This window comes from Cololabis saira, chromosome 2 (assembly GCF_033807715.1).
Source record: "Cololabis saira isolate AMF1-May2022 chromosome 2, fColSai1.1, whole genome shotgun sequence".
NCBI lineage: Eukaryota > Metazoa > Chordata > Actinopteri > Beloniformes > Belonidae > Cololabis > Cololabis saira.
Genome location: NC_084588.1, coordinates 195,950 through 223,822, shown reverse-complemented (window position 1 = coordinate 223,822; position 27,873 = coordinate 195,950). Strand labels below are relative to the sequence as shown.

Below are 27,873 nucleotides of genomic sequence, written 5' to 3'. Positions count from 1 at the left end.
GAGTCCCCCAGACTGCATTAGGAGCCTCCAGCCTTTGTGATTTCTTTTGATCAAATCTCTGTGAAAGATGAGTGTCATGCCCTTTTCCAGCCAGCTGTGAGTGGACCGCCCTGTGACTCTAAAGGAGTAGAGGTATGTGTGTCTGTGTGCATCAAAGAGCACACACACTTCTAAGCTTCGGTGGGGGTGTTAGGCAACTACCAAGGTGAGATTGCTGAGTGGGAGGATATCATTCCAGTCCACTGTGCCCAGTTCAAAATCACACACTCAGGCACACACATGGACTGAATATCTTGAGTATTTTAAAGTGAGCGCACTGCACCATTACATGAGCCAAAGCAGAGAAGTGTGCACTGTGCAGGAACAAAAAAGGCACAGAAACTTGTTCTGCTTTTAGTTAGAGAGAGAGAGAGAGAGAGAGAGAGAGAGAGAGAGAGAGAGAGAGAGAGAGAGAGAGAGAGAGAGAGAGAGAGAGAGAGAGAGAGAGAGAGAGAGCTGTAGCAGTAGACGCTGCAAGGAGTGATGGTTCACTTGTGTGGACTGAATAGTTAGAGACAGTTGTTTGTGGGACTTGCGAGAGAATGGCAAACTCTATGGTATCCTTGGAAACATCCAACTAAATGACAATGGCAGAGGTAAGAAAAAAAACTATTTTGATCCTCTATCTTCCTAGCTCATCTAACTCTCCTTCATTGCATAGAGAGTTAACATTATATCTAACAAAGACAAACTAGATGGAGTTCATTTAGATTGTAAGTAGTGCACACATTTACTTTTTCATTATGCAGATTCACATAAATTAAACTGTATTCTAATGAACACGTGCACGTGCATGATCACATGTTCACAGTGTGAGTGGATTTAAAAAAAGAAAATCCTTATGTGTTTAAGTTACTTATTTTTTGTTACTTCTCGGACACATTTTATTTTATGTGAAAGTTTTCAAATGTGAAAAGCAACTCAATAAGAACCATATCTGCATCAGTCTCTAAATACAATTAAACCTAATTTCACATTTTTACTCTCACCTGAAATGAGCTGGGATAGGCTCCAGCAGACCCCCGTGACCCCGCAAGGGATAAAGCGGGTATAGATAATGGATGGATGGATGGATTCACATTTTTAACGTTGATTTTTTTTGGTGAAATATTCAAACTATTAATATGATCATTAAAACCACAAATTGAATCATTTTATCGATACAGAATAGGTGCAGGGATCTAAATTCTTAACCAATAACGCCAGAGTTAATTCAGGCTTTCAAAAGTGCAGAATGTCTCCTCTACCCCTTCCTCTAGTTTATCTTCTCATTGTATAATCACTACATTCCCATTTTTGATTCATTGAAATATGTTTTCTTTGTTAAAAATAATGCATAACATTTTTTATTAGTTTTTCAATAGCCATACTGTTTATATTGTGTGAAATGTCGCCATTGTCTAGAAGACAAGACTTACATGCAGGGGAGGGAAATGTAATTAAATCTGAAAAGGAAGTGAGAACCAGAACTCCTTACCTAGGTTAGTCAGCAAGCAGCGCAATCTGGTGTCTTGTAGCATCCTAATGTACCTTTTGGTCACAGACTAATGAAATGTTTATCAGCTAATGTTATGTTACAACCTTAATGTAACAATTAATGGTGTTAATTTTTATGATGATATAATTGAGATGCATGTCTGTGTGTTTGTATGTAGGCACACATGACTGTGTGAATAGTGCTTAAAGGGAACACAGCAATATTTATCATACAAAATCATCCAAATATAATTAGAATTACGTTTTTTACAACAATATCTAGTGAAAATAAATTTGATAAATGAAACAATGTGCATATAGCACAGCTTAGTCACTGAAGGAAATATGGCCATAACAAGCATTTTTAGAATAATTATTTTACATTTTTTTTAAACCACATTCATTAAAATGTAAAATATTCTGATATTTCCTAGAGACAATATGTGTTGTAAAATATGTTACATAAATCAAAACTGTGTATTGAATTGAATATCTGATAATAACCTTTGTAATACTTTGTAATTTGAGCTATGTAAAGTAATGGTATTTTTACATCATATGAAATATACAGTTTGCTCTTTTATCCATTTTACAAATAACAACAGAGTAAAAACATAACTTTAAGACAATCAAATTATTAAAATTGATTTCCTAAATTAATTTATCATCCTATTATACATTACGTTTTTCTCTAACAATATATCTCTTAGATTGTTTTGTTTTAAAGGCTATTATTCCAATAATCTTTGTAGATGTATAGCTACGAAGAATACTGGAATAATGATAGATATCAACACTTTATCTATACATTTGTGTGTGTCTTTGTGCATATGTATGTAAGAGAGTGAGCCAGAGGAGATGAATCGGGTGGAGGGCTGTGGTTCGAAAAGAATCTTTCCTCAAATACAATCTTTTCCCAACCTTTTATGACACTCTCAATCTTTAGTGTACACTCTTCTCTCCATAACTACCTGTTACTTTTTCCATCACTCATTTCTTTTTCATAATTCTGTAGTGCCACAGGGCAATAAACTCGTGCATGTAAACAGAGGTGTATGATTTTTAGTTATGATGCACTAACTTTTACATGCATTTTTCCGTTTGTATTTCTTTCTGTGTGTGTGTGTGATACACATGCAGTGGGGCAAAAAAGTATTTAGTCAGCCACCAATTGTGCAAGTTCTCCCACTGAGAGAGGCCTGTAATTTCCATCAAAGGTAACTTCAACTATGAGAGACAGAATGGGGGGAAATAATCCAGGAAATCACATTGTAGGATTTTTACTGAATTAATTGGTAAATTCCTCTGTAAAATAATTATTTGGTCCCCTACAAACAGGCAAGATTTCTGGCTTTCACAGACCTGTAACTTCTTCTTTAAGAGGCTCCTCTGTCCTCCACCTGTTACCTGTATTAATGGCAACAGTTTTAACTGGTTATCAGTATAAAAGGCACCTGTTTTAACTGGTTATCAGTATAAAAGACACCTGTTTTAACTGGTTATGAGTATAAAAGACACCTGTCCACAACCTCAAAAAGTCACACTCCAAACTCCACTATGGCCAAGACCAAAGAGCTGTCAAAGGACGTGATAAACTAAACTGTAGACCTGCACCAGCTGGGAAGACTGAATCTGCAATAGGGAAGCAGTTTGGTGTGAAGAAATCAACTGTGGGAGCAATTATTAGAAAATGGAAGACACTGATAATCTCCCTCCATCTGGGGCTCCAAGATCTCACCCCGGGGTGTAAAAATGATCACCAGAACGGTGAGTAAAGATCCCAGAACCACACGGGGACCTAGTGAATGACCTGCAGAGAGCTGGGACCAGAGTAACAAAGGAACCATCAGTAACTCACTACGATCAGGGACTCAGATCCAGCAGGGCCAGACGTTCCGCCGCTGAACCCAGTACATGTCCAGGTCTGAAGTTTGCTAGAGAGCATTTGGATGATGCAGAAGAGGATTGGGAGAATGTTATACGGTCAGATGAAACCAGAACAGAACTTTTTGGTAGAAACACTTGTCGTGTTTGGAGGAGAAAGAAAGCTGAGTTGCATCCAAAGAACACCAAACCTACTGTGGAAACATCATGGTTTGGGGATGTTTTTCTGCAAAGGGACCAGGACGACTGATCCGTGTAAGGGAAAGAATGAATGGGGCCATGTATGGTGAGATTTAGAGTGAAAACCTCCTTCCATCAGCAGGGCATTGAAGATGAAACGTGTCTTTCAGCAGGACAATGATCCTAAACACATCACCCAGGTAACAACGGAGTGGCTTTGTAAGAAACATTTCAAGGATGGGGTTCAGTATAGATAGGTCAATTGATTATAACATGAAGATTTTCCAAGAAGAATAAAAACCGTATGAAGTTCAGGAAAACCTGTAAACTTTTACACACATTAGCCTTTTAATAGAGCACCAGTATGAGGGCTTCCTCATTGGTCTTAATAATGGTTCAGTAACTGGTTTAAAATAAAAATGAAAACCGTTAATCGTTTTGCAGAATTACTGTAGTTGTCATTGTCTTCATATATGCCATTGCTTTGTTGTTAAAAAAAGCAATGATAAAAGGATGGGGTGGGGCTTTTGTTCGTGTATGTATTTCACTCTTGCCTCATATTTGTCTGAAAAAAGAAAACAACTGCAAGCGCAAGTTGAAATGGAATATAATTGCATCCTAGCAGTGTCACATAACTGATATATTCATTCAATGGCCACAGCAGCAGAGGGTGAGCGTGCACAAACAATGAATGGGATGAGATTTGTTAAAGCCGCCCATGTTGAATCTTGATGTTCTGTAACATTAACAACATCAGCTGTGAAAAAGATGAGTACCTTTTTCACAGCTTACCATTGTCTTGAGGAAGCTCAGACTTTCACTCTGGAGACTAAAGCCACCTGAAAAGGATGGTGTAATAATCATACAGTTTCTGTTCATCTTAGCAATATATAGATAAGTGAAAATGTGTCAAAACATTTAATAAAAAATAAAGTAACATCTTTATCCATTTTACAAATGAGAAAAGCAAAGCAAACAGAGGTCACAGAATTACTTTTTTTCTTCTTTTTTTTTTTTTTTTTTTACAGTGCTTCGAGCTACTTCTGACTTCTTCTGTGGTCAGTTTATATATCCCAACAATAAGAAGGCTGTCTAAGATGCAATAATGTGATTATATATTACAAGGACAAGCCAACCCTGAAGCACAAACCATGAGACTGAGTAAATTAGAAAGGGGTTGATCCCTAACTACACTTTTCCTTTTTTCCCCCTAAGAGAACGGAGCTAAGCATTCTGGTCATGAATACTACACCCCCACTGATCATGCATTATAAATGCAAAGGGAAAGAGAGTGCCTTTGCATAGCTACCCCAAGGTTTTCAGCATATACCACTAACAACAGCATCTTTGATCACAAATCTGGTGATGCTTTTCCCTTCTCAATGAAAAAAAAAGATTTGATGTATGTGTGTGTGTATATATGTATGTGTATATATACACACACACACACATACATAATGCGTTAGTGTATGTATGTCTGTATGTTGTTATTTTGTTATGAATTTACTGCTAAAATTGTAGAAGTATTGAATGTCCCCCACAACTTGTATTTAGTTTTCTTTTTTTATTAACAGACAATCTGCTGCTCCTTGATGAACTGTCACTGTGACAATTTTAAGCCTGAGAAGCTGAAGAGGAGGCAATGTGAGAACTGCAAGCATGGCTGGGTAGCACACGGTAAGGCACTATTAGACATTCCCTAGAATAATATAAAAGCGTTTAAACGGATTTGTTTGTCCTTATTTTCAGGGGCTGATCTCTATGACTTCAGCCTGGATTGTAATCCAGACAAAATGAATGGGATGTTTGGTACTCACATTATGGGGAAACAACCTGTAGAAAAATAAGGTCAACATCACTAGGAATGTGTTATTTTTCAACAGTTTTCAAATAGATGTAAAAAGTCTGAACAAAAAGTGTTCATACTAATCTTTGTAGATGAAAGGCCAACAGGTATTTCGGTTGTTTCTTACAGACCATGTTCATGTGCTGAAATTTTCCATTTCAGTTTGTGCTCTCAAAATATTTCCCATCCACACAATCCATTTTGCATTTACTCTTGCAGCCATTTTCTGGAAGGCTGGCTACAATTGGTAGACCTTTGACTTCTAAATGAAACTGTTGTAACGGCTCAATACCTAGGGAACCCAAAAGACAGCAATAGCAATCATCGAGTCCGAGAAAACAAGCAGGGGGTCAAAAATTAGGCAAGCAATTAGGCGAGGCAGATAAATGCAAAGGGGGGTGAAACTAGTGCTTTAAACCAGGAAAACTGACAGGGATCTGGATACAGGCAGGTCAACAGGAAGATATGACTGCTGAGAAGTGTAGGCAAAACACACTTGGACAATCTGGCATGAGTCAGAGGATCTGGACCAGTTTATGAAGGCTGACTGATAATGCCGATGGGAACCTGATGGGAACCAGATGAGGCGATGGGCGGGGCACATGCAGGTAAGGTGAAGAGGACAGCAGGGCAAGGGGTGTGGCAGGATCTGCAAAGACAGGAGGAGAGTCAGTGATCATGTAGGTGAACTCATGACAACTGTTGCCACAGGAACATGAACATGCTTGGAAATGGTCTTGTAGTTTCCTTTGACATTCTTAACAATTATAGGCTCAACAAACAAGTCTTTCCTTTACATTTCCTGGTCCATTTGTAATATGGCCCAAGCAATAATGCCAAAACACAAGGCGGAAAATTGTCTTCCCTCAAAGCAACTAAAAAATGATCACAATACCACTTCTGACCACACTGGAGCAGCACATGACAGGACATTTTGCATTGTGAACGTGCCATACTGTCCCAACTACTATTGTTAGGAACTCCTTATGTCTGCATACTGGTAATACATATGCACTCTGCATATGTATTCCAGTGTAATCCTAACTGTAATCCTGTGTAGAGTGGCTTTAAATGGACTTAAATCTAAAATAGCTGATTGAACACACACGCACACACACTTTTTAAAAGCAAATATGCTAAGATGTTATGGCTATTTTAGAACAGCCGCCTACTGATGACATGCAGTATAATACTTTTTCAGAGGAAATAAATCACTGTTTCAAAGTTATAAGGGTACCAAGAAATTTGCTTCATATTTTGGAGGCCACTTTTATATCTATTTTATGGTCTACATTAATAAACATAGGATATCACTTACTTATATTTTTTTTATATATTGGCTTTCTTTGGTCAAGAGGCTGCTGTCCAGTCTCCCTGGGTTAAGGAGACTTAAACCTTCAGGTTTAAGTCATTTGAGGTAATGAAATCAACGTTGTCAATACAAATCAGTGAAACCTTAAATCTTTTCTATTTGATTCTAAAGACTTGAGGTATTATACTGGGATATTTCCCACAATTAGTGTTTAATATTATTATTACCACTACCAAAATGAAGCAGATTTAAGTCTACATTTATGTTTGGCTGAAACAGGGAAGATATCGGATTGCTAATCATTCCGTATTTAAAAAAAGACATTTGTGGATTGAAGCCATTCAGGGGAGTCTCAAAAATCTACACACACATGCAGAGTCCACAGACCACAAGCCATTTGTAAATCAGGTTATATTTGTGTGTTCATCAGAAATACATTTGTGAATTTAGCTCTATACGGACCTGTGAAACATCCTGTGCATATATGAATTTTGTCCTGTGCATTTTTGAATTTTGTCCTGTGCATTTGTGAAAATTGAGACTGCCCTGAGGCCACTTCACCCACAACTGATGGTCCTAAAACAATGACTGATGCTTAAAGGTTCGGGCATATGTAGTGTGACTCCATGCCCCTGCTCCTTCTGCATCTAACTGGAATTTCTGTGTGTTGCTCCTTCTTCTTTGTCAGAATGCTTCTCAGTCATTATGTATTGTTATTATGGTTTTACTCTTGGTTTTAAAAGAGGTTCTACCAGTGTCAGCAAAAAATCATGTTCACTTATATTTATAACAAATGTTTTTAATTTTTCGTTGCTTTTTTTTATAAATTGAATGGGACCCTCACAGCCCCATCCTTTCTCATAACATGTTTATCTTTTCATTTTGCTCTGTTTTACCTTATACCACTTTTCTCAGGAGATATGTTTCATTTTATTGTAGCCGTGAGCAAGCTGAAGGTGCACCACATCTACCAGTGCAGCCAGGTGGAGATTGTGCACTCCAATGTGGTGTTCGATATCTGCAGCTTGATGTTGTATGGCACCCAAGCCATTCCAATCCGCCTCAAGATCCTCCTGGACCGCCTTTTTTCTGTCCTCAAGCAGGAAGAAGTCATCCAGATCCTAAATGCACTTGACTGGACTCTCCAGGACTACATACGAGGATATGTGCTACAGGTGGGTATTGTGGGGAAAGCTTGTTCTTTGGGCTTCTGCATGTATTTAACACTATACAGTATATTGTTTAAATAGCATCTCAACCAGTGGTAATTTCTGTGTGGAAATATTTACTCTCAGAATTAGGTTACAAGAACCAAAACATATCTTGCTTAACTCTGGAGACATGGATTATTGAGGGAGATGAGGGAGGAAGAGGTAGAGGGGGAATCAGGAATACAGCAATCTCCAGACTGTGCTGGGTTTGGGTGTAAAATATCTTGTGCTCTGATTTCCAATCGAGGAATTCTAAGCTGGTTGAGACCCTGGCTGCGGGCATTATTACCAGCTCAAGATCTCACTTTGATGAAAGCATTATCAAGTGTGGGCGTTCTGCTATCAGGCACCATTACTATGGAACCAACTTCCAATCTGGGTTAAGGAGGCTGACACCACCTCCACCTTTAAAACTAAACTTAAAACCTTTCTGTTCAGTAAAGCTGAACTGTGTAAACACTGTGTTAGTGTAAACTCTAGTATGTTAGGCCAGTAGGCATAGCTGCAGCTATAGGACAAGACTAGAGCAGTTCGTCTTAAAAATAGCTTAGTTGTAGATATGTTGCTATAGACCTACACCGCAGGGGGAAACCGACAGGATCCACTGAATGGGGTGCCCCTCACCCCACCTTCTCTTCTTCTTCACTTTTCTTTTTTCAAATAAACCCTCAGTTATTAATTAGAAGTATCTCATAACCATGATTGTTCTCCATTGTTCTTGTAGTTTGTTGTGCTTGTCTGCCCCCTCCTTTTTTCTTTTGTGCATGTTTGCAAACCCTGCAGTCCCATCCTCTGACCACCTCCGCGCCTGCTGTATACATCTGCTTATATATCCATCCCTGTAGCACCAACTTACAATCCCAATACCTGCTTCCTCCCTGCAGTCCTGCCCTTTGACCACCTCGATGTCTGCTGTCTAAATCTCTTTCTATAGTCATCCCTGTAGTACACTAACTTCCCCTCTCTGTTTTTCATTCACTCTGTCTGATAACCCTTTTCCTGCTCTGCCCAGTCTGGCCTCCAGCAGGAGGGCCCCCCCTTATGATCCAGGTCCTGGTCCAGGTTTCTACCCCCTTATGATCCAGGTCCTGGTCCAGGTTTCTACCCCCTTATGATCCTGCTCAAGATTTCTTCCCTCCTGGGGAGTTTTTCCTTGTCACTATTTGGCTTAAGGCTTTTCTCCCACTAGGGGAGTTTTTACCTGCCATTGTTTATGTAATAATTGCTCGGGGGTTTATGTTCTGGGTCTCTGGAAAGCACAGACAACTTTTGTTGTAATAGACACTATAAAAATAAAATTAAATTGAATTGATTAATCATTTCCAGGTCCTAGAAGTAGTTTCAGGTAAATAAACAAAGTAATTTGGTCTTTAAATGTTTTTTAAAGGTGGAGATTAATTTCAACACATTTAAGCTCTTGTTGAGCTTGTTCCAGATCTGTGGGCCTGTACAAGCAATTTTCAAGCTGATTTTCTTTTTTTGCCATAGATAAGATGTCTTTTTCGGGTTTTATAAGTATGCTTCGGACCACTGATTGGAACGAGCTCTGTCAATCTATTATTTGTTTTGTTTCCAATTTGGAACATCATACAGGCATTTTGGTACACATTTAGGAGACCAAAGCGATACAGCAAAGAGACATTCTCTTTACTTTCAAAGACATATTTTTTGTATCAAGACACAACAAATTTCCAGAACATGTATTACCTGTCTTAGTCTGAGATTTTGGTGAACTGCCATTTTGGTGACAAATATTTTCCTTCATTACATGGCCTTAAAATGCTAGACAAACTTATTTGTTGTGTTTAACAAAGTCTAGACAGGGTAGCCTTATGTCCATGAGCACAGGGATGTTTTAATAGCTCTGTCATGTATTTTTCACACTGTTCTTCCATAGTTCTTCCATACTGACCAAAATTCACAAATTGCAAAGCACCGGTAACTGATGTAAGAGACAAGACTTGTCTTTAATGCAGCATTAAAGATTGCTTCAAACTGCATTTCACTTCCCCATTTTGTAGCTTGAGCAAGAGTGGAAAACTTAGCCTCATCAAATTGCTCCCTAAGCTCCATCAAAACACTGATGGTGTTTTGCAGATATGTAGATGCTTTCAGAATATCCATGTCCTTACCTTAAAGTAAGTGTTTATACATTCAAGAATCTTGGTTTGCATGTTGAAATAAAATTTGCTTATGGCATTCTTGAGGGCACCATGCTCATATTTTTTGTCACTGGTCAGTGATATTTTGACGAGGGCTTTTATAATATCTCCATATCTGGGCCATAACGCAAAAAGCGAATCATGTTGAGATGACCAGCGGGTGGGACAGAGACGTTTAATTTGACAGTTCTGGGGCCTCATTTATAATGGACTTCGTAGGAGTCATATTAAAATTGCTCGTACACTCAAAAGCCGAAAATGCCGGGCGCAAAAAAAAATCTGGATCTATAAAACTGCATGCACGCACACTTGCATGTAATTTTCTCTTATAAATCACAGTCCAGCTGGAAGGCTGCGCAGGTGAATCCGCCTCATATCCCGCCCTCTACACGCCCACTTCATGCAATAAATGGTATTTTTTTGCATATGAATGAGCCTGCTGAGCATGCGCAGTGGCTTCCTGCAGCCTGTTTTGCGTCAGAATGAATGAACGTGTCGAGCCACCGTGCCACTGAATTTCACTGAGATCTGAGATCTAGATGTTGTGGATGATGTGGAGAGGACAGTGAAACGAGATTATTTGGTGGTCACAGTAAAAGTAGAAAAAGTATATAAATAGTATAAAATAAAGCGAGTGAGTGGCAGCACCCGTTGCTGCCCGTTAGTGCCACGACGCAATTTCCACTGGGGGCAGGGGGGACATGTCCCAAATCATGTATTTGTCCCCCCCGCCCTACTTTTTACAGTTTAAAAACTAACGGTAGGCTCAGCAAATCATCAAGAGTCAAGACACTCGGGACGGCGGCCTGGCAGCCCCCGCTCTCCCTCCTCCCTCCCGTCTCCCCTCAGAGCTGCTCTAGGCTGATTTATGGTTCTGCGTTACACCAACGCAGAGCCTACGGCGTAGGGTACGCGGAGACGCGCAACCTACGCCGGACCCTACGCCGTAGGCTCTGCGTTGGTGTGATGCAGAACCATAAATCAGGCATAAACGTAAACAACATGAGCGCACGTACTCGTGCATGACAGGCAGACACACACGGGGAGAAGGGACTATTTCTTTAATTTTTATTTTTTTTAAAACTTTATCCTTATGAACGCAATTGTTATATAGTCCAACTTTCCTTATTTTAATCAGAACACTTTCGTTTTTCCTCTTCGGCGTGGAGTAGTGGGCTCGGAGCGGCAGCCATCCCCCCCGCCCCCACCGCCTGCTCCGTTATCAGCACTATTTTATTATAAGTCTGATATATGTTGTGATATGTGATGACATTATTAAGAGTATGACATGAATCTGAGTTCATTTCACCACCTCACTGCCTGTGTCGCCAGTTCCCCGTGTCTTAAAGGGGACATATTATGGCATTTAATGTATATTTTAAACAGGCCTTGAATGTCTTAAAAACAATCTAAAGCTTGTTTTTTCTACATAAATCAGAAATCCAGCCTGTGGGCCCTGTCACTAGTTTTACCGCTTGTAACCCCTTTTTCTGTGCTCCATTTTAAGGGAAGGGGGGGGTATGATAATGAGGCTCTGTGCTGATTGGCTCCCTGAATGACGTGTAGCAGGGGAGGAGAATAAGCCTCGCTCTGCCAGAGCAGCCCGAGCCTGTAAATAAATCCCAACACTGAATTTTCACAAATGGCAACTTTATTGTTAAAAAAATAAAATATGAGTTGTATATAAATAACATTTATGCACTATTTCAGCCGGATCTGCCCGGCGGATGCTGAACGCTGGCCGCATCGCCCGTTACCGGTGATCAAACCGACAGATTTCGCTGACGTACCCCAGAAATCCCTGCTCCCAAAGCGGCTGGGAACCTGGACAATTTAGTCGGACGGACTGCGCTTTGGGAACGGGGAAGTAGGCTGGAGCAGCGCGCATCACCGCGGCTTTAACCAGGGAATCTGACCGGTAGCAGGGACTCCCGGGGACCGACCAGCGGAATTTCAGCCGGATCTGCCCGGCGGATGCTGCGCAACGGGCGCCGCAACCCCACGGCGGGCGCACAGATCGGCTCCGGGGCGCATCCGCGGCGCATCGCCCGTTACCGGTGATCAAACCGACAGATTTGGCTGAAAATCTCGGAGGGTGAAGCTGGTCCGACCTGGGACAGACCCCCAAGGGCCCAGCTCCCAAACCACCCGGGAACCTGGATGATTTAACCCGGATCCGCTCCGCCGCGGCGCCGCGTCCGACTGGCTGAAGGAAGCACCGCTCCAGCCTGCGGAGAGAGCTGGTTGTGGGCGTGGTTTCAGCAGCGGAGGCTGAACCTATGGAAATGAGCGCCTATGGTGACGTCACCATAGGCGCAGATTCAGAATGGCTCAAAAAAAGGTCACGTGACACTGGAAGACTCAGTCAGGGGGGGGAGCAGACCCTGCAGAATTCCATGGTATTTTATCTTCCCTGTGCTGGCAGGGTGAGGGGAGACCACTTTATATATGTTAAAACAAGAAAAAACTTGTTTTTCATAATAGGTCCCCTTTAAGTAAATTCTTACAGGAGGGTCCTAGGTGCCGTAAAGATAAGCAGATTTTTCGGTTAGTTTTTTCTTTTTAGATCCGAGGCTTTGCGTAGATGGCGGCTTCCGCAACTTTCAGGCGCTTTTTCTGCGCAAGCAAGCTTTATAGATGAGGCCCCTGCTCTCTGGCGTCAGTAACTCACAGAGAAGCACCCATCGTTTGATACTAGAATGGAATAGAATAGAGGCCTTTATTGTCATTATAATAATATAATTAGATTAAGCAGCAGCTCCATAAAAGTGCACACATACAAAAGGCTTTGTAAAAACAAAACAAGAAACAGACAATATAAATATATATACACTATAAAAATGAATGAATGAAAGAATATTGCACAGGATGAGGTAGCTTATGGTGGTGCAGTGGTCAGTGGTCAGTGCAGATATATGGCAGTGCAGTTGTATTAGTGCAGATGAGTTCAGAATGTTCACAGCTTTGGGAAAGAAGCTGCCCCTGAGTCTGTTTGTTCTGGCCCGTATGGACCTGAAGCGCCTGCCACAAATCAAAGAAATGGAAACCGGGGTGGGTGTTCTCCTTTAAGATGTTCCTTGCCCTGCTTAGACAACGGGAGCAGTAGATGTCAGACAGGGAGGGCAGAGGGCAGCCCATGATCATCTGTGCTGTGTTTGCCACCCTCTGCAGCCTCTTCCTGTCTGCTTCTGTGCAGCTGGAGTGCCACGCTGTCACAACAGGGGTCTCATGTACAAAACGTGCAGTGCACAAAAAAACGTGCGTACGCCACTTTCAACGCTCACGGTCGGATATACAAAAATTGATTTGAACGTATCTCACTATCAACCACATGATCTGAATGTAACATGCCTTGCTTAGGCAGTCGGTATTGATCCAGACGGGAGACGTACGTAGCTATGTGTTCAATCTTTATTCACCATTCCATACATACTTCTGGTCCGTTCCTTAATAGGTTCCCCCTCTAACCCGGTACACACATATGTTCCTACTACACATTGCTCCCGCTACATCTCCCCCCTTTAGTTAACTGTCAGACTTTCTTACAAGAGCTACTTTTGTTTTTACTGTATGTGCAAATAAACTTATTAAACAGTAAACATAAATAGTTAACCTGAGCACTAAACATTCAAGTAACCAACATTACTTCTCCTTTCTTCTGTTTTCGTCTTTTTTTTCAGTAGTGCATATTATCACCTGTAAACACATTTTCTGGTTAACATCTTCTATAACACATAACCTTCAGTATGAGATTCTTGTTTTTTTTTTGTTTTTTTTTTATCCAAACATTGAACGTGAATGTCTTTCCTCTTTAGGGATCAGGGTAGACTACCTGAGTCCCGAAGCTGTGCGGGGATTATTCTGCCCTGTGAAACAAACCACAGCTTTCTATGTAGTTTATAAGTCCAGTCTTTTTGGTGGTTTTATGGTCCGGCCTGATCTAGTCTCTCTGAGAGTCTCTGGAATCACCCTGATGGGAGATCGGTTTCTCCTGAGACTTCCTGAGGGCAGGTCTATTTTGTAAGACCTCGGTGTCTGAGCTGGACCACTGATAGTCCCTGTTTCCTTTGTGTTCTTCACCCAGACTCTTTGTCCTGGTCTGAGCTCTTGTCTTGTCTTTGTTTTTAGTCTTTTGTCGAACCAGGAGGCCTGTTTCTCTTTTAAGTCCTGATCCTTCCTGCGGAAAGCCTGGAGGTCAGGCCATCCTGGCTGTAGCTTCCCTTTACTGACCGGCAGGGGCGTCCTGATGTTGCAGCCCATCAGCAACTGCGCAGCAGATGATCCATGTGACAAGGGAGTGGCCCTGTAAGCCATGAGAGCCTTGTGTGGAACCTCCCTCTTTTTCAGGAGAGATTTCACTGTCCTCACAGCCCTCTCTGCCTCTCCGTTAATTTGAGGATAGCGAGGGCTGCTGGTCGTGTGTGTGAAGTCATAGTCTCTAGCGAAGGCTGCAAACTCCGCTGCAGAGAACTGGGGGCCGTTGTCCGTGAAAACAGTCTCTGGGACCCCATGACGTGCAAAAATAGTCTTCAGCTTTCCTGTCACATGGGCTGTGGTGGTGGTGGTGAGGTTAGCCACTTCAATGTAGCGTGAGTAATAATCAATAACCACAAGGTACATGGCATTGTCTCACTGGAAAAGATCCGCTGCCACACGCTGCCACGGCCTTTCTGGCAACGGAGTCGTCAGCAGCGGCTCTGGTGCATTGTGAGCCTCACGTGCACAGATCATACAGTTTTCCACTCTCTGTTTAATCTGTTTGGTCAGACCTGGCCACCATATTGACTGCTGTGCTCTGGCGGCACACTTTTGTCATGCCTTGGTGACCTTCATGTAGTTTTTCGAGCATTTCCTCTTGCATTATGACAGGGATGATGAGTCGTTCGCCTTTCATCAGTAGTCCATCTGCCACCTGCAGGTCCTGGTGATACTGCCAGTACGGCTGCAGTTGAGGTGGAAGAGCTTTTCTGCTTAGAGGCCAACCTGTTTGCACCATGTTTTTCAGTCTTTTGCAGACATCATCTGTGTCCTGTGCTGTCCTGATCTGCACCAGCCTCTGCTCTGACGCTGGCAAGTGCTCCATTATTAGGTTGATGGACGCACACACATCCTGTTCCAGCTGCTTGTCCTCTGGTGTAGGTGTAGGCTTGGATTGGTGCCCTGGAAAGTGCATCTGCGGTGATCAGCTTCTTTCCAGGCACATGTTCAATCTTGTATGTGAAGCGAAGCAGTCGCAGCCTGAATCTCAGAATGTGAGGCGGCAAGTCATCTAGCGCTCTGCTGCCCAGCAGCGAGATGAGAGGCTTGTGATCAGTCTGTATGATAAAGTCCATCCCTATCAGGTAAGACTGAAAACGCTCACACGCCCAGGTTAGCGCAAGCGCTTCCTTCTCTATCTGGGCGTATCTGCGCTCTGTGTTCGTCATGCTTCGTGATATAAAGGCGACTGGCCGCCACTCTCCAGACGGTTGGATCTGAGACAAAACTCCTCCCAACCCAAAGGAGGAAGCGTCTGCTGCAACTTTTGCCAGAACTGTTGGTGAGCTCAGTTCCTTATGCAGCTCGTCGAACGCTCTCTGCTGCGCGCTCCCCCACACCCAGTCGGCGTCTGTCTTCAGCAGCTCTCGTAGCGGTTGTGTGAGCTCTGCGATGCGTGGAGAAAACTTTCCCACGTAGTTAACCATGCCCACAAACCTTTTCACATCAGCAGCGTCTTTGGGCATGGGCATCTCCGTTATTGCCTTTATTTTGCCTGGGTCCGCCTCAATACCCTGTGCACGGACGATGTGGCCCAGGAACATGACCCTGTCGACTGCAAAGGGCACTTGTCGTTGTTGAGCGTCAGGCCCTCTTCCTGGAGCCGCTCCAACACTCTGTGCGGTCGTGCGGTCATGTGGTCATGTTGTTCACGCGTTGATCCAAAGACGAGGATGTCGTCGGCATGACACACAGTTCCTTCCAGCCCTGTCAGCATCTGTGTCAGCCGCTTTTGAAAATGTTCGGGTGCCGTTGAAATCCCGAACGGCAGTCTCCTGTAGCAATATCCGGCCGTGTCATCCAGCTTCGTAAAGACGGTTGCCCCTGCGAGCTTGGCCAGGGTTTCGGCGACGGCCGGCAAGATATGTCTCTATCGGCAGATGTACTCATTCAGATGGGTTATGTCGGGGCAGATCCTGATCTTTTCTCTGGGCTTTGGTGCCACTACCATGCCTGCGCACCAATCTTTAGCCTCTTCCTTGGGCATATTTTGCCCCCATTTTCTCCATTCTCTGGAGCTCTGCTTTGACTTTGTTATTTAATGGTAGAGGTACACGTCGTGGCAGCGACAATGCGTAAGCCTTGGCGTCCTGCTTCAGCTTAATTTTGTACTCCCCTTTTAGGCAGCCCAGTCCTGTGAAGACCTTGGGGTATTGTTTTTTCATGTCAGCCTCCAGCTATCTAACACTGTCGACTAGATGCAGTAGCTTCAGGTCAGTGATTGCAGGAAAACCAAGCAGAGGAGTAGCTAGCTTTTGTACCACATACACTGGTTGTGTTGTTGTCCTGTCCTTATATGCCATGACTCCATCGAACTGACCTCTCACCTTTAGAGGTTCATTGCTGGGCCCACACAATGGTATTGTTGCTTTAGTGAGTGTGCCGTGCCATTCTTTTGAGTAGGCTGTAGCTGGGATGACTGTTGCATCCGCCCCTGTATCCAACCATCCAAGGTGATGTCTTGACCATTCACTTTCAGTGTGGTTTTCCATGTTGTAGGTTTCTTTCCTGTGGACACCGCTCCCAGGAAAAGAGTGTCCTCTTCAACCTCCTCGAGTACTGCACCTACTCTACCTGATCTGCAAACAGCTGCAAAGTGTCCCATTTCCGACATTTTCTGCATTCTGCTTCCCGTGCAGCACAGTTGTTCAGGGAGTGTGCTGGTGCTTTTCCACATCGTCCACAACTTTCTGTCCTTTCAGAAAATCCTTTTGTCCCTTTCCGTATGTTGTCTTCCCTGTCTGGTGTTCTCTGTATGACTTTTTCTTGAATTTCAGTAAGTCCACGTTTGCTTCTTTCTGTTCTGGAGAATTTCTCTCTCTCACTATAGGTTGCTGTTTCTTAATTTCTTCATGTTGTCTTATTGCAGTGACTGCTTTTTCCAGTGTTAATGCACTGTCCATTTGTAGCTTTTCAGACAGGCCCTGATGCCTTATCCCGACCACCAACCTGTCTCTGATCATCTCTTCCTGCAGAGGGCCATATTGACAGTGCTCTGCTAGTTTATAAACTGCAGTAATGAAGGCCTCAGCTGATTCTCCTGGCTCTTGGCTTCTCTTATTGAAACGAGCCCTTTCCTAGATGACATTATACTTGCATATGAAGTATTTATCAAAGGCTTCCTTTACTGGCCTGTACTTCTTTAGATCTGCAGCACTTATGCCTAGCGTGCCCAAAATGTCATCAGCTTTATCGCCCATAGTATAAACTAATGAGTTCACTTGATATTCCTCAACTTTACTGTCCAGTCCTGCTGCCATCCGAAACCTTTCAAACCGACGAATCCAGTTGGGCAAGTTAGCAAAGTCTGAGAAGTCAAAGTTTTCTGGTGGGTTTATGGAGAAAAGGGAATCCATTGTTCTCTCTTTATTGTTGTCTCTTAACTTCCCGCTCCAACACGCTCCCGCTCCGTCCGTCTCACCAGCTATTTACTGCACTCGGTTTCTAACCGCAGGCTAGCGTTAGCTTAGCTTCGAGCCGACCGGGACTCACGGTTTGCGGTTATTTATTTATTTAACTCGCCCGAAAACTTCTTCTGAGCGACCCTCCGAGACGGGATTCAGCACTCTTCTGACACCATGTAACATGTCTTGCTTAGGCAGTCGGTATTGATCCAGACGGGAGACGTATATATAGCTCTGTGTTCAATCTTTATTCACCATTCCATACATACTTCTGGTCTGTTCCTTAATAGGTTCCCCCTCTAACCCGGTACTACACATCTGTTCCCGCTACACTGAACATACAACTAAAGGCAGGAGCTCAACGATGGAACAACATGAACTTTCAGTATATTTAAAACATGAAGCATCACGATCTGATTCCTCTGCTGCAGAAAGACAAGTTGTGCCAACGGGATTATTGAGGTGCAAACGTGAGAAATAAAGAGCAAAGTTGCTGTAACTCCGAGTATGGCATCCGCAGGAGGAGAGACCGGTCCAGGTCCCGGCCTCCATCACCGGGAGGAGAGACCGGTCTCGGTCCCGGTTCCCGTCACCAGGAGGAGAGACCGGTCCAGGTCCTGGACCTCCATCACCAGAGAAACACTTTCTGGAGTCCTGTAGCATCTGCTGACTTGATATCAGACTCTGAAAGTTGCCTAAACATTCAATTACAACTTTATTAATTCATTTCTGAGTCACATCAGTTCGTACCAACCAACCTTTCCTTGACATCTTAGTTTTAAGCTTTAAAACAACTTTACAGAACCATTTTTTCGCTGCAAAATGTATTTTAATGTTTTTTTCTGTCCAGTCACAGTTATGGGATGTTTTGGGATCTGGCTTTTATCTCGAGTAGTCGTCCCATACGGTCGTCATAGTGACTGAGAGATGTCTGACCTGTAGCAGCTCCAGCTGTAAGATCATGTTGGTCTGAACCGGAGCAGCTGGTGCAGTTCAGGGCAGCGATCCAGAAGATCCTCTTGGTACCTAAACCAGCTGATGGTCCAGTCTTAGTCCTGGACCAGCAGATCCAGACTAAACCAGCTGATGGTCCAGTCTTAGTCCTGGACCAGCAGATCCAGACTAAACCAGCTGATGGTCCAGGCTTAGTCCTGGACCAGCAGATCCAGACTAAACCAGCTGATGGTCCAGTCTTAGTCCTGGACCAGCAGATCCAGACTAAACCAGCTGATAGTCCAGTCTTAGTCCTGGACCAGCAGATCCAGACTAAACCAGCTGATGGTCCAGTCTTAGTCCTGGACCAGCAGGTCCAAACTAAACCAGCTGATGGTCCAAGTCTTCACCCTGGACCAGAAGATCGGTGTGGTCCCTGAAGACTCGCTCCCTCCTGATCATCAGTAGTGTCCTCTAGCAGTGTCCTCTAACGAAGCCAAGGATGCCATTGTGATTTGCGGGTTCCATCGTTGAGCTCCTGCCTTTAGTTGTATGTTCAGATCATATGGTTGATTGTGAGATTGTTGCAGTTCCACTCTTGTGTAACTTATCTGGTGATGTGGGGACTGTTGTGTCCTTCACGTGTGGTAACGAACTTATTGTTGACGTAACGTTTCCTCATATTCTGCACCTCACTGCATCGCCAGTGAGTGTCGCCAATGGACAAAACCTCAGAAAACTAATACAAGCTTTTAATATGTCAAGTACAAGGTTTTCCGGCCGGATGGTACACTTCTCTCAGACCATGGTGGGTAGGAAAGAAATGCACACCGTGGTCATCAGTCCAGTTGATTTTATAAGAAGGGGGGGTGTCCTTTGCACCTGAATGTCATTGGTGGAGCCAGCTACGGGGAAGACCCCTTAACGTGTCACTTCCAACTCTACATTTCCTTTGGCTGTCTCCCACCTAGGGTGTCAAATCTAGGTCACAGATGAGACCCCCCAATGCTAAGCATCTGCTTTTCCCCACCGTCTTCTCTTCAACAATGGTATGTGTATTGTATCTAACCTCTAATCTAATATAGTTTACCAGTACCACCAGGGGGGTGGCTCCGTGTCTTAATAAATACGAGGTTACTTTGAATATAAAGAGAAAGCCCACCAGTGTTATAAATTATTTGAGCTTTTAACAATTTCATGAAATCCTAACAATAAGCACACAGCATTCACAAACATAACGATTACCAGCCAGCTGTAATTCCGAATAGTCTGTTTTGTGTACCATGGATCTGGTGTTTGTAAGGTAGAGACTTGGGCAGCGGAAGTTTAAATGGCTGTTTCCTTAGCCTAGCCAGTAATGCTGCCCTGCAACCCTGCAGCCCTGCTTCTGTTTCCTCTCGCGCTGCCGTCTGCATCGCCTGCCAGACCACGGAGATCCCACTGGTCTCGCTGTCTCCTCCGGAATGTTGTAAGTGCGATTAAAGTCATTGGAGATGGTCATCTTCAGTCGGAAACCGATGTCCAGTAAGTCCAGACAACTGTAGTGTGCAGAAGTGTAGAAGGCCAGGAAGTCAGCAAGCACACAGCAGACATCCACAAATGGCGCTTTTGCACTAGTCCCGCCTCCGCCCGGCTCGGCTCGGTGCAGCCCCGTCTTGCACGTTTGCACTAGGGGCTGAGACGGGTAGAGCCGCTCCAACTCGATACTATTTCTGTAACCATTCCGGCGAGGTTCTTTGCGGGCTGAGCCGGGACTATTTCTGATGTCACCACCCTCCGCGCCACTGATTGGTCGGGGGGCGGGGCCGTCAGACGTTTGAATCAGGAAGCGCGAGTCAGCGCGAGAGCGACCCGCGGCGATTTTATTATAAAGCGCAAAACGTCTGTTTGGTGATTCAACTCTGAGGTGCAGATGTTCATAAACCTGGTGGCTGAGGAGAGAATTAAAAAAGGGATGTAGACGGGCTGTTTTACTCTCAGCCGCTCCCGGCTCCAGCTGATTTCTCACCAGCGCCGACATGAACAAAGCGGTTGCGCAATCGAGTACGTCACAGCAGCTTCACCCAAACCTGCCCACTTCTCCCCTGGCTGTGGAAAAACAAACGGGTAGAGGCGGGTAAAGACGTGACAAGCCGAGTCGGGCTCAGTAAGTCCTAGTGCAAATAGACATGAGGAAGCAGCAGCGGGATCACCATAGGGGGGGACCACAGGCCAGCACGCAGCTCTAGAAGTTCCGGCCTGCAAACATACACAAAAGAGAAAAGGGGGAGGGGTAACGTTTTAAGTTTGATTTTAAAGGTGGAGGTGGTGTCAGCCTCCTTAACCCAGATTGGAAGTTGGTTCCATAGTAATGTGCCTGATAGCAGAACGGTGCGCCCTCCAAATATACATTTGGATACTCTAGGAACTACGAGTAAACCTGCACTCTGAGAACGGATAGCTCTGTTAGGAACACAAGGTACTATCAGGTCTTGCAAATACTGTGGGGCTAAGCCCCACAATCACTCCAATGGAGTGAAGCTAACACTGGAGAGACGTGGTCTTTCTTACTGATTCCTGTCAGCACTCGCGCTGCTGCATTTTGGATCAGCTGGAGCCTATTCAGCAAATAACTTGGACATTCTGCTAATAACACATGACAGTAATCTAGTCTTAAAGATACAAACGCATGATCACTCTGCAAGAGGATTTTCCTGATCTAAATCTAAAGTGGGGTGGTAGTCTAGTGGCTACAGAGATAGATAGATAGATAGATAGATAGATAGATAGATAGATAGATAGATAGATAGATAGATAGATAGATAGATAGATAGATAGATAGATAGATAGATAGATAGATAGATAGATAGATAGATAGATAGATAGATAGATAGATAGATAGATAGATAGATAGATAGATAGATAGATAGATAGCTCACAGAATCAGTCACACACACAACTAGTATAATAAAACAGATTAATAAATATCTAAAATAATAAAACTAATGACAGGAGGGAGAACCGACTTGGGGACAAAGGCAAGGACAGGTAAAACAACACACCACAACAGAAACAGCAAAAATGAGGACAGAAGTGTTCCAGCACTTCTGCCTTGGAGATTCCCCCCACACCCGCTTTGGATAAAAGCATCTGCCAAATGACAGTAGTTGTAGTAGTAGTAATCGTTGCGATATTACGGAGATGGAAAAATGCTATTTTACAAACCTGATTAATATATGATCGAAAACCACACCAAGGCTTCTCCCAGTTGCACTGGAAACCATCACAACACCATCTAATCCCTTCCTAAAATGCTTTGGTTCAAAAATGACCTCTGTTTTATCTGAATTTAGAAACAAAACATTTCCATCCGTAAATGTTTTTTCCATCCAGTCCTTGATGTCCCTTAGACATGCCTGTTCTGTTTCATCCGGCTTCATAGACAAATAGAGCTGCGTATCATCAGCATTGCAATGAAAGTGTATGCCGTGATTCTGGATTATGCTTCCCAATGGCTGCATGTATAAACTGAACAAGATTGGCCCTAGCACTGAAACCTGCAGAATACCATAACAGACCCTTGACTGTTCTGAAGAAACCTCATGTACATGAACAAACTGGAATCTGTCAGATAGATATGATTTAAACCAACGTAGAGCTGTCCCTTTAATCCCAACAACATGCTTTAACCTGTACAGTAAAATGCCATGATCTACAGTGTCAAAAGCAGAACTGAGGTCCAGTAGAACCAGTATGGATAGTAATTCCTTATCTGAGGTCCAGTAGAACCATTATGGACACTAATCCCTTATCTGAGGTCCAGTAGAACCAGTATGGACACTAATCCCTTATCTGAGGTCCAGTAGAACCAGTATGGACACTAATCCCTTATCTGAGGGACACTATGGACACTAATCCCTTATCTGAGGGACACTATGGACACTAATCCCTTATCTGAGGTCCAGTAGAACCATTATGGACACTAATCCCTTATCTGAGGTCCAGTAGAACCAGTATGGACACTAATCCCTTATCTGAGGTCCAGTAGAACCAGTATGGACACTAATCCCTTATCTGAGGGACACTATGGACACTAATCCCTTATCTGAGGGACACTATGGACACTAATCCCTTATCTGAGGCCATAAGAAGGTCATTCGTGACTGGAACCAGTGATGTCTCTGTGCTATGATGCATTCTGAACCTTGACTGAAAAACTTCAAACAGATAAATCTGTGGAGATTAATTTATCCAGGTAGAAAGTTCTTCTAAAAAGGATTTTATTTTAAAAACTCTGGACCTAAAACATACTTAAAAACACAAGACGTTTCGGTGTTCATCCAAACACCTTCATCAGTTGTTTGGTCCACAGGAAGTAGCTCTGGCAGTTATAGACACAAAGGAGTCACATGACTAAGGTCACATGACTGCCCAATGAGTGAGCCAGAGAAGATGGTGTCCCAGGAGCCTAAACAGATACCCCTCCCCCCGCCTGTGAGGTGGAGCAAGTTGGTTGGTCTGTTAAGTGCCAGGGGATTTTGTCTTCAAAACAGCATTGTAAGATGAGGACAAAAAATAGTCAATAGTCAAAAATAGTCACATAACTGGTTTGCAACTACTTTTTCCTATTTTAGATACAAATGGAAGGTTGGAAATTGGTCTATAATTAGCTAAGATGTCTGGGTCAAGAGAAGGTTTTTTAAGTAAAGGTTTAATTACTGCAACTTTGAAAACCTGTGGTAAACATCCTAAGTTTAAGAATAAGTTGATCTGGTCCAGTATTGTTGTTGCAATAAAAGCAACAGTGCTAATCTCGAACCACCATGCTGCCCCATTGAGTAAACAATAATTATCCTGATGAAAACAATGAAGAATGTTGATAAATATTGTCCAACTAATAAGTTACAATATAAGTTATAAGTTAAAATGTCTTGATTCTAAATAAGTAAGAACAGTGTCTTCAATGATCAATGTAAAAGGGAGTTGTTTTTTTTTTTGTAACTGTTAAATGTAATTCTTCTTCTCATTACCTTACTGTTAATGGAATAATTTGATCTGGGGTCCAGCTCTGGATGTGCTGCATGACTAGCTGTGCAAAGCACGTCATGAGAGTGGGGGGAAGTGCAACCGGGGACAGGTCACTGACGCATGAACTACATGACTTCTTCGGGACCAGAATGATGGTGATGGCTTTGAAGCATGTGGAGACGACAGCCTGACTTTAAATTTGCCTGCACATTGTCCCAGTACATGACCAGGTATGTTGTCAGGACCTGGATGGTCATGTGCATTAATCCTACAAAGGAAGCTCATCATGCTTTCCAGAGACAGTGTCATTACCTGGTCACCAGGCGGAGGTGGGGATTTCTGTACAGGGGTGCTGTTGTGGGCCTCAAAGTGAGCTAAAAAGTTCTTCAGTTCAGAGACGAAAAGCTGTTGCTACATTATCTATCTACCTATCTATTCACCAAGATTTGCATTGCCTATTCAAACTCATCCCTCTGATTTCTTTATTAAGTTAGTATAGTATAGTATAGTATAGTAGTATGTATGTAATAATGATGAATTCCTCCCTTCTTTTTCATGATGGTTCTCCACTTTTTGATAACATGTTATCATTCCTTTTCTTTCATTGACATTTCTAGGATGTAGCAGGGAAAGTGCTGGACCGGTGGATCATCATGACATTTGAAGAAGAAATTGCCACACTGCAGCAGTTTCTGCGTTTTGGCGAGACTAAGTCCATAGTGGAGCTTATGGCTCTACAGGATAAAGAGGGCCAAACAGTGTTGATTCCAAGCACCCGGACCAATTCAGATATCCGCACTTTCATTGAACGTAATATCCCTCGCAATGCTGTCAACCTTTCTACATCAAAAGTCGATAAGATGAGCAGGAATAGTACTCATCACTTTGAGACCTATATCAACAGCATACCCTTCATGGTTCCATTCCAACTCTTAGGCTCTGTGCCTACACCATGTCTGGGATCCTCAACAGGAGCACTTCAACAGCAGCAACAACAATACCAGCAGCCATGTGAGGCTTCAATTGAGCCCCACGTGGCTCAAGAAGATCAAGGGAGGAACGGGCTTGGGAAGAATAGTGTCCTTTCTCTTTCACATCAATCAGAGAGCAACCTGTTGCTGCAAAGTTGTAGCTCCATTTCATTCACTGCTAGTTTAGACCAAAATGAAGAAAAGCCAATGGATATCTCAAGCACAAAGACTGACTGTGAGGACTTCTCCAAAAGTGACAACTCTGGCACTCTGTCTATGATCTCAGATGTAGCACAGATGTCACCTGAAATAAAGCTACATTCCCTGGACAGGAATAGCAGTGGCAATGAAGAGGTCTTAGGGGGTGGAGGCTCTTTGAAGAAGGGCCGTGTGTTCTGCAATGCTTGTGAGAAGACATTTTATGATAAGGGCACACTAAAAATCCACTACAATGCAGTGCACCTAAAAATTAAGCACAAGTGTACCATTGAGGGCTGCAACATGGTGTTCAGTTCACTTCGCAGTCGCAATCGCCATAGTGCTAATCCAAATCCTCGGCTACACATGTCGATGAACCGAAACAACAGGGACAAGGATCTACGACACTGCCTGTCGACTGATGAGAACTCTCAAGAGGAGGGAAGACCTGAATATAGCAATCCCATTCCCATCTGCTCAGGAGAAAGCCATAAGTCTGTTCCCAACTACACGATGAGCCATGTAGAAACTAGCCCTAAACTCCACAGCAGCTCATTTCCCAGCATGGGCCAGAATGGAATCCTCTTTCCTAATTTAAAAACAGTGCAGCCTGTCCTGCCTTTCTACCGAAGCCTGGTAACCCCAGCAGAACTAGCCAACACACCAGGAAGTCTTCCCTCCCTTCCCCCTTTATCCTCTTTGGTACCTGTCAAACCCATTGCAAAACCTGAACCCTGTTTGACAGAACTTATACCAAAGAAAAAGTCTCGTAAGTCAAGTATGCCAATAAAAATAGAGAAGGAAATGGTACAACAATATGAGCAGAAAGATGTGGTTAACAACTCTGGGGAGGAAGTTCCTTCATCGTACAGGGAAAATACCAAGTGTATGAGTAACCAACCAGAGAGCTATATGTGTACAAGTAAATCTGGGGAGGTTAAGAATGCAATATGTTATTTCAATGGCAAAAGTAATGAAAGGAAAAGTACCAAGAATCAGATGGACCAAACCTTAGTTAATGATGGCCTTGAGAAGAAAGAAAACGATGATGAGCTGAGGCAAGCTGAAGCAGGTGTCATCCCTTGTATATCCTTCCCATTTGAAAAAAGCTCCCTGGAGGAACATTGTGGTAGCCATTTACTTTGTCAGGAACCTAATGGCACTGAAGAAAGTGTAATTGGTGAGCATGCAAACTTATTGCCTAATAAATTGTCATATCTCAAATGGGATGAAGATTACCACAGGCTGACCAAAGGGGTTGGTCTCTGTCTCCTAGAGAGAGGGGGGCTTGATGGGCGTTTGAATGACCGTGGTGAAGATACTGACCCACCTCACCACTGCGAGATCTGCACTGCGACCTTTAAAAGCTCCAACAATGTCAAAATGCACAACCAAAATGTTCACTTGAAGGAGATGCACATATGTACAATGGATGGCTACAATGCTACATTCCCCACCTGCAGGAGCCGAGATAGGTGAGGAGCCATTAAGAAGCCATTTTTACATCAACTTATGTACAATTTTATTAGGTATTAATAATATAAAATACTTAAAGGTTTCCCTCAGATGTTGGTTATTGAGCTGTCAGTTTATTCACATGCCTTTAGTGTGCAACCTCTATCAGGTCATGTCCACCAATAAAATACACATTAGTTAGCAGAAAGAAGGGACTGAAAATAGCCACACCCATACGTTAAAATATAAATTGCAGACTTCATGGCCTATAAGAAGTATATAGTCTATAGTCTATTTTCTTTTGTGGAAAATACTATTTTATTAAATACCATGTCTTAACAGAGTTTTGCACAGAGGCAACAGGGCATTGATCACTTGGGAATAGAAGTAATGAAAAGCTATATTTTTTGAGGCACTCAGTTTTTAAGGATTCACTACAACATTTTAAAGTCTGTTTTTTTTTTTATCCACAGGAACGATGCCAATATGACTAAAGACTTACTAAGCCCAGCCAGCACAGTCTACTCACCTTCATCACATTGCACAGACAAAGACTCTGTTGACCTGGACTACTGCCCAGTTCAATGGGACAGAGATTTACCCCAAAGGGACTTTACTAGTCAGACTCCTGTCATCTATCGAGGATGTAACCGTATGGGTCTGGTGTTTCCTATGAGTAAAATGCCTACTGTAACAGGCACTTTAGAGGCATCTACCTTAGTAGAGATGGAGAGATTAGGAGGGGGAGAAGGTGGAACAAATGGTGATGAAGGGGTAGCCCTGGACCTGAGCACCACTGCCTCTGCCCCACCATGTGACAACAGAAGTGTTCAGTCTTCCTTGGATTCAGATGGAGCTGGTAATGGGGAAAGAGAGGGGGTTGAAGAAGATGAGGAGGTCCTCTCCATGGGGGACATTGATGACAGCTTTGATCCCATTGGTATGAGGAGGTCTCGGGGTGGGGCGATAACAGTAGAGGAAGAGAGAAGTATGAATTGTAGTGGGGAAGGACAGAGTGTGCTTCAGGCAAGTGGGGGTGGTTCCCCGATGGCATGTCATGTCTGCCAAAAAGTGTACAGCAATAAGGGTACATTTAGAGCCCATTACAAAACTGTTCATCTGCGACTTCTCCACAAATGTAAAGTCCCTGGCTGTGATACAGCCTTTTCCTCGGTAAGGAGTAGAAATAGGCATAGCCAGAATCCAAACCTTCACAGGAATCTATCAGTGGACTCGGATACCACAATAGACCACTTGTGAGAAAGCTCAACGAGAAGGCTAAGCAATTAGCACTTTTTAAAATGATTTCAGCTCCTCTGATTAATATTTTCAGGGAAAAAAAGAACTACCACTTGTAATCCATTTGCTAAATAATGAGCAAGTGCCATCCACTTTTTATACCTGCTTATTCAACTTCTGCTAGGAGTTGAACAAGGAATCTTCTTGCTGTGAGGCAACAGTGTTGGTTATTTTCATTACAACTCCTGTATTACATTTCTTTCTCTCCATATATATATATATATATATATATATATATA

At 43.2% G+C, this 27,873-nt stretch overlaps 1 protein-coding gene across 1 annotated transcript; it reads left to right on the top strand.

The window, feature by feature from the left end:
* The first annotated feature begins 540 nt into the window (after positions 1 to 540).
* On the top strand, positions 541 to 27,873 carry bnc1 (basonuclin zinc finger protein 1). The gene is made up of 5 exons (XM_061708098.1): positions 541 to 635; positions 5,154 to 5,256; positions 7,677 to 7,912; positions 24,329 to 26,355; positions 26,809 to 27,873. The coding sequence occupies exons 1-5, from the start codon at positions 621 to 623 to the stop codon at positions 27,593 to 27,595; spliced, it is 3,168 nt and encodes a 1,055-aa protein (XP_061564082.1). The 5' UTR covers positions 541 to 620; the 3' UTR covers positions 27,596 to 27,873.